Source organism: Artibeus jamaicensis, unplaced genomic scaffold, assembly GCF_021234435.1.
Source record: "Artibeus jamaicensis isolate MK-2021 breed Jamaican fruit bat unplaced genomic scaffold, CSHL_Jam_final contig_585, whole genome shotgun sequence".
In the NCBI taxonomy this organism is placed as follows: Eukaryota; Metazoa; Chordata; class Mammalia; order Chiroptera; family Phyllostomidae; genus Artibeus; species Artibeus jamaicensis.
Genome location: NW_026521894.1, coordinates 6,903,211 through 6,911,106, shown reverse-complemented (window position 1 = coordinate 6,911,106; position 7,896 = coordinate 6,903,211). Strand labels below are relative to the sequence as shown.

The window sequence follows — 7,896 nt, the reverse complement described above, 5'->3', positions numbered from 1 at the left end:
AACTGAAGCTTCAACCCTTCCTAGACATGGGAGTTCTGAAGGTGGGCTGCTCGCAGGGTGGGAGTGGGGTGCTGTCCGTAGCCCCTGGGCAGAGAACTGGGAATCTGTGTGGCAGAGGATCGCTCTGCCAGGACAAGACGTTGGGGTATGAGGGTGAGGTGGGGGCCTGGGGGGTGGCTTGGAGCCCTGGCAGTGGCAGCCTGACGTCACCGGCCTCTCTGGCAATAGGCTGCCAGCTCAGCTCTCCGAAGCGGCAGCGGTAACAGCGGCAGCACGGCTTGGTCTCTGGCCCCTTCACTCCGTGCCTTCCGCAGCTGCCACTGCAGCCGCGCCGTGGGGCTCCCTCCCTACAGCCAGCGGCAGCCCCAGGTAAGGGACGTGGTGCGGCTAAAGGCTCGGGGCAGCCGGGCGGCAGGGTGGCCAGGCGCGAGTGGGTAGGCAGACCCGGCGGCCTGCGCAGACACCCCTGACCACAGCGTCGGTGCCCGGCCCTGCCCGGCCCCGGCTCGCGGGCCGCCTCGCTGCTCCGCAGTGCAACAGTTTGCAGCCGCCTCTTGAGGGCGGCAAGGAAGGCTCTGCTGCTCGCTGCGGGTCTACTTGGCGCTGGTCCCGCGGAGGAGTCTCGGGACCCTGGGGCTGGGGCTGGGAAGGCCAGAGGGAAGGTCGGTTCCCCAAACTTTGCAGGCAGGAACCCTTCCCCTTTTATTTCCAGCCCCTCGCCTCCAGAAAGAAGCAGAGTACTGCCAACTGGGGCCGGGGGCGCAGGGAGATGGGGAGAATGGGGCGTTTGCGGGATGTGCTTCAGCTGAGAGATGCTTCAGCTGTGTGTGTGTGTGTGTGTGTGTGTGTGTGTGTGTGTGTGTGTGTGTGTGTGTGTGGTGGGGAGGTACTAGGGAAGAAGGGTAGAAAAAGGATAGAGCGCGATCCTGCACGTCAGCCGCAGCGGTGGCTAGAGGTGGAGTGGGATGTGGTGCCAGCGACCCGCCTTGGAAATGGGACCTAAGGGATCTGACGCCTTCTGGAAAGGGAGAGTCGGGAGGTGGAGGGAAGGGAAGAGAACTGCATCCCCCGAGCCCGCTGGGCAACCGGGGACGGGAGCTGGGGAGGGTGGGATCCAGGCGAAGACAACCACTGACACGGCGCAGGAAAGAGCAGAGGCAGCGCTCTGGAAAGCAGGGACCTCGCTCCGAGGCGACTGGGTGTCTATTGTAATTAGAAAGTTGTGGAGGGCTCAGAGTCTGCCTTATCTGCTGAGTAATCCTCATCTCCGCTGTGCCGGCGCAGACCCCTTCCCAGACGGTGGCGCGAGCCCACGCTGGCGGCTCCGGGGAGCGGCCAGGGGCAGGAGGGTTGGGGTCCTCTGGCTGCGGAGGAGACCGGCAGTGTCCGCCGAGGCTGTGCGCCCAGAGGGCTCCTTTGCAGTTGCGCGGATTCTTCCTTTCCTCCGCACTCCCCTGAGCAGCGACAGGGATCCTAACTAAGCCTGTTCTCTTTGCAGCCTGGTGCCTTGGCAAAGGAAAAGGGCGCTCGGACACGCGTTCCAAGCGGGTCCGGTGAGGATATCCTGGGTACCGCTCGCTTTCCCTGACGGCTTGCTTGCCCGCAGTGGCTCCCTCAGTCCTTCGCCCGTACGCATACACTCCCACAGCAGGGAGCAGTTTTGGGTGGCGTGGGCTCCGTCCTCTTCTTGGCGGGCAGGAACCGTGTGCCCCAGAGAGAAAGTCTGGTGGGCCCGGCCCCTCCCAGCCCAGCGCCGATGAGTGCCAGGGCGCCCAAGGAGCTGAGGCTGGCGCTGCCGCCGTGTCTCCTCAACCGGACCTTTGCTTCCCCCAACGCCAGCGGCAGTGCGAGTGCCCAAGGCCCGGGCGCAGGCGGCGGCACCTGCATTACGCAGGTGGGACAGCAGATCTTCCAGTCCTTCTCCTCCACGCTGGTGCTGATTGTCCTGGTCACCCTCATCTTCTGCCTCATCGTGCTGTCCCTCTCCACCTTCCACATCCACAAGCGTAGGATGAAGAAGCGGAAGATGCAGAGGGCTCAGGAGGAATACGAGAGGGATCACTGCAGCGGCAACCGCGGCGGCAGGGGCCTGTCTCCGGCCGGTGGCCAGGCCCCAACCCACATAAAAGAAAGCCGGCTGGAGAGGCAACCCCAGGACTCCGTTTTCTGCGATCCCTCCAAAGTGTCCTCGTCCTCCTCTTTGTCCCCTGGCCTCCCGAGCCAGGATCCCTATGCTCCTCCGCCTCCACCACCGGCCCCCAGTCCGCAAGGAGCACACGCAGCCTCCTCTTGTTTGGACACACCTGGCGAGGGCCTTTTGCAAACGGTGGTACTGTCCTGATTGTCTAGCTCTTCACCTCTCCCCTTTTTTTGTTTCCAGCATCTCTGCCGTCCTCGCTTTCCCCCCTCCCCGTCCTTCCTCTCTCACTTTCCTCTGGCCTCTCTTTCCTCTTCCTTCCTCCCTCCCTTCGTTCCTTCTGTCCTTCCTCCTCCGTCCTCCCCTTACTGCTTCTCCTCCGCCGAGGCACTGTGCGGTATTTGTAAATATTGGTCAAGGAAAGTCTCGGAAGAAGAAATAACGCTGATAATAATACTTTATTATTAATATTTACAGTAATTATAATACTAATAACAATCCAAGCGCATGACAAATCACATAATTTTTCATTGTCAATGAAGGATGCGTCCTTCCTCTCCACCCTGCACCCCCCACAATAAGGAGGAGAAACTGCACAAGCCACCAAATACTATAGAACAGGCACTGACCCTAGGCAAAGAGAGTGCAGGGGACCCGGTGTCTTGTACATAGCTGTCAGGTTAAGGTTCCGTTACCTTCCTTCCCCTCCACCCCTCAGGCTTTCACTTTCCCTTCAGCTTCCCTCCTTTCCCCATTCGCACCCTCAGCCAGGCTCAGGCAATAGCATATTATAAAGAAAATGTCTACATTAAGCACCAGGACTACCAGAGGCCACAGAGACTGTCCCAGGAAAACGTTTATGACACGTACCGCTCTCCAGTCATTCCTCTGGTCACCAGGTAGTTAACCATTCCCTTTTCCAGAACTAGGTATTTTAATTTACTTTTAGATATGTCCCTCACTAGCCCACCATAAATACATTAAAAATGCTGAAATTAGCATAAAGTTAGCTACTGCGTTAGCTCCCTGCCCCGCCCCCACCTGTGCGCCTTTGACTTGGCTGTTCAGCCAGTTCAGGTGTTGACGTGGCCTCACCAAAATGGTTACTTTCCTCGGTTGTGCAGGCGACGGAGGGGCTTTTCGGAAAGTGGCTATTCTAGTTTTTTGTTAGTTTCTTTCTTTTTCGACAATTGGATTTGCGTGCACTATCAGTTTCCTTAACATTAGATATTGCATACGTTACTTTTTTGTAAAAAAAAAAAAAAAAGTATTAAGTAATGCCCAGTACTGAAAATGCAGTATACAACCAAAACAGAATGTTTAATTTTTAGAACAAGTGCACCTTTGTTATATATTTATTATATTGGTACCAAATACAGAAGCAAACTATAGTTGTGTTCTAAGTCCTTGAAACTGTATATTCTTGTTCTTAATTTGTAGCTGTTGGTATAATGGTTATCACTGAGTGAGAAATTCCGTGGGATAGGCCTGGCTTCTGCTGTTTCCAGAAGTGTGCTTTTGTATCTTACTCTGTGGTAGACTGTTATAAAAAAGATAACACATATGTTTTCTTTTTTCTCTTTGTGAATAACAGAATCAACCACAATAGAAAACAAACAAATAATGGATGTGCAGGAATGCCATCTATTAAACATGGTTAATAATTAAACAGTGCCTGTAGTCCTCCCTGCATGCAGTTACCACCTGGAGGCAGTAGTGTGCTTGTTTGCTTGCACTGTACGTGTTTGGAGGTGAGGCTGGTGGGGATGTTGGGCAATTTGGGTGACAGGACATGCAAATTTCAAGACAAGTTAAACCCAGGAATACTTGTAGGGTAAGAATATTTGCAATTTGTTTACTTAGAATTCGTGCTTGCATCTGAGATGTGGCAAAGAAAGGGTTCCCTTTCTCTTTATGAGTCTGGCCTACCCAACTTCAGTGAACAGATAAAGAAAGATTGAATAAAAAAGAAAGTGAGAGAAGATCAATTTCTTTTGTTCTCTCTTCTAATGCCGGACAAGGTTATTTATGCTAGAAATGGAGTCCACTTATGGTTATTTACCACTTTGTTTCCCCTGGACTGATGGTAGTGGAAACCAGAAGCCTATTACAATCTTAATTATATGCAGTGAAATCTTTTCTTGGAAACGAATTCTTGACAGCTATTCAAACATTTGGAAAATGTATGAATGAGAATGTTCAACAAAAAACTCGTCGAAAAGAGCCCTTACAAACCTGCAGAGTAAGGCAGCTGTGCCGCCAAGTACATCCCTCTCCCAAGTGACTAGTAGTTCTCGATTCTTTGTCTTGGTTCCAGGCATATGTGCTTTTTTCCCCCAGAGAAAAATATTACTTCTGAGGTTTTAGGTCATCTATTAAATTACTCAAGCTCAGTCTGCACCTTTTATAAAAATAATTTAATAAGCTTAATTTTAATCACCCATTACATATTCACTTAAGTCCTTTCCTGAAGCACAGAAGATCGTCATTTAAGCATGACATGTTGTAATATTAGGAAGACCAGGTACAATATATTAAACAATGAACCAGGTTCTCTCCAGTGCCTTAGTCACTTCCTAGTAATAGGTAAAACAGTACAGGAACTCCCTCAGGCCACTAGGGAATCCTTTAGTGCATCAAAGTTAGACATTGTACATCAGAATGACTAAGGCACTGTGAAGAAGAAAGTCCATTAATTTTTGTAGCTCGCCCTCACCTGGCTGTAGCTTTTTAATATCTTATTATAGAATGACTTTTGGACTTGAAATTTGAATAGAATCAGGGACTCAGAAGGGAGCTTCTTCATTTCCAAAGAGCTACATCAACTGCATAAATATTACTTTCTCCCCTTATTTGGTGCGCTCCTTACAGCGAATAATTCCCCATTTTATTAAAGCAATAAGATGTTCTGTTGTGAGCAATGCTGGGTGATGATTCCATTTCCTTGGTGCTGAAGCCACTCATACATTCTTGCCTTATGAATCATAGTGCATTCAAGGCATGCAATAATAATCCCCCTCCAAGGAGCAACCTGTACACACTCTAGGGGTAATTATGAAATTGTCTTATGTAATCTTTTCCCTAAAGGAATAGAGGAGACAGAAGAAAGAAGCATTATATGTCTTGTTTTAAAAATATTAGATACTTCTACACATGGCCACATATCCATAAGTTTTATTGTACACTTTTAAATATATGTGACTTTCTCCATTAATTGACTATGGCTTAATATTTTTAATACTGCTTTGTGTAAAGATAATGTGGTTTGTGAATCAAATTTCATGCTGAGTTTAATATACTCAGAGCCCTAAGCTTCTGGTGTTATCACTTGAGACTCTTTATGCGATAGAGAATTACACAAAATTCTAGTAATGCCATCCCATCAAATTATTGAAAGAAGCACATATCCAAGCAATTTGCACAGACTCTGTTTAAAGTATTGCTTCTTATAGTATAGATCTCAATTGATAGTCTAAGGAGTTTGGAATGCAACTAACAGGGAGTTTTGGATTTCATGTATATGAAACAAAAGACAGCCTGAAAAAAGCTAAATTTGTTTTAAAGATTTTATTCACTGATGTCCCGTCAAACTAATTGCTTCAAATCCCTATAGCTATGGCTCAACTTCTGCACTTGCTATTCAGTATTAATAAGGTGGCATGCTTGATTCTTATTATTTTTAAAAATGAGAAAATTGGAGAGAGAATACAATTATGTCAACTGTATGGGACTCTGAATCTTAAAAATGTAGATGAATATAATCTTCTGTAGAATTTATATACACTCATAGATATGTATTTATATATACATACATTTTGTACAAATTTACAATAGACTTTTTGTATTCTCTTTTCTGCCATTACAAGAATGAGATGGAAACCAAATAGTTGTTCCATCCTCTTATCCAGAGAGGATACTGAGAAGTCAGGTATATGCATGTACTTTTTTTTGGGGGGGGTCAAATCTGAATGACTTTTCTCTTTATTTAATGAAAGGGGAGAGTACTGGTTGGCTTGGGAAGTGGTAATTAGATAAGCTTTCTTTCATAGGTAGTGACTCAAATGCAGCAACGATAATGAATTTATGACCATATCTATTGGTCTAAATATCTAGATGCAAAGCAAAAATTCCTAGAAAAGGTTTAGGATCACCTAGACCACAAACCTGTATTGTTGCTCATTTTTTAAAAATTCTCAATCTATATGTTGTATGAAAGCAAAACATATCTGCATAGCTAAAGGTAAAGTGAAAATATGGCCATTATATGTTTAGTTTGATAAGTAGTTTCTGAAAAATATGGGTAAATTAGTTTTAAAAACTTTGGCATCTCACTTTTCCATTGAATTAATTAGATAATGTTTAAAATTCTATTTTTTCCATTGTGCAGATTTATGCTTTAAATTCATTTTTGTGGGTGACAGTTGAACAGTTTCTAGCTGATTTTATGTGAAAGTTGTAGGTTGAATTAGAATGAGAAACTTTAATCTAATATGGTCAGGTTCCTCAGGTCCACTCCCAGATGAATCTGAACTTTGAATATGAATCTGAAAAGCCACTTATCTGGGCCATCCTTTGTTAGAACTAATGATGTGGCTTGTAGATATTTGGTTCACATGAAAAAGAACTGACCTATCTATACAGAGGTATTTTATCATTGCATTGAATAATGATTTATTCTGATTCTAATTTGGTTTTTGATTTATTTGATAACATTTGAGAAACAACTTTGATGGCTTGACCTCAATACTTACTAATGTCACCAACCTAATAATACAATTGGTGCCATTTAGGAATGCTTAGCTAAGGATAAGAATTAAGTTAACTTTAATCGGGGGCAATGTCTTATCAAGGTGATCCTATCTGAGGCAGGGATTTGTGATTTCATTGAGTTGTTTTTATAGAAAGGTTAATAATAATGATGACAACAAGAACAACAACATAAAAACTGATTTTTGAACTCAAGTATATCTAAGAAACATAATAAAACAAATATTAGAATTCATGAAAATTTTGTTTTGCTTTTCTATCAATAAAAAGTTTTCTTGTTAAATGGCTTTTTGGACACTATTTCCTTATTAATTTAATGTACAATATAGCAGGATTACAAAAGTACTCATTGTATTGCTCTCAAATATGCAAAGAATTAGCTTTTTAAAAAAATTCTCTCATTCATCTGACCTTTCTCAAAAACCACCTGCATTTGAGAAATGGGAAGTATATAAATTTTAGAATAACCAAATAAACTGAGAACAGTAGAATAATTTAGCAACCCTTTCAGGCAGATGCTCAAGCTCTCTAGGGCACACTCTTAGTCTCTCTAATTCCCTCTTTCCCAGCCTGTACTTCTCTAACATAAGCAAGTATATAAGGGAAGCATATAGTTGGCATGCTTTTGTTGCAGTTATGGGAGGAAGGGAACCTCAGATTTATATAAATTTCTGCTGAAAAGCAGGTGATTGGGACTGCTTTATAGTCTGAGGTACCATTGCTCTATCCAGCTTTCATGCTGACATTTACCACTGCAGTCTTAGACCCTGGACATTTGTCCTTGTATCAAAGCCATCATCCATAGAAATCTATATCCTTTCCCCTGCCATCTCTAGGTCTAGCATTGCTTTCACACTGTATCCTCTTCTCATAGGGACTTCTGCATACCGTACATACCATGAACCTAGTCTTGCAAGGCATGGGTTCTAGCTCAGGATCATTCATCTATTTACTTCCCATTGCTGCTTCAGTTCTTCTAGTCTTGATCCATG

General features: G+C 45.0%; 1 protein-coding gene across 2 annotated transcripts; it reads left to right on the top strand.

The window, feature by feature from the left end:
- The first annotated feature begins 270 nt into the window (after positions 1–270).
- CUNH11orf87 (chromosome unknown C11orf87 homolog) lies at positions 271–7,121 on the top strand. Of its 2 annotated transcripts, none has more exons than XM_053670370.1 (2): positions 271–369; positions 1,499–7,121. In XM_053670370.1, exon 2 carries the CDS (start codon positions 1,757–1,759, stop codon positions 2,339–2,341), a length of 585 nt encoding a protein of 194 aa, XP_053526345.1. In that variant the 5' UTR covers positions 271–369; positions 1,499–1,756; the 3' UTR covers positions 2,342–7,121. The 2 variants fall into 2 exon arrangements, with proteins under 2 accessions (XP_053526345.1, XP_053526346.1); XM_053670371.1 differs by lacking the exon at positions 271–369 and adding an exon at positions 600–662.
- The last annotated feature ends 775 nt before the right edge of the window (positions 7,122–7,896 follow it).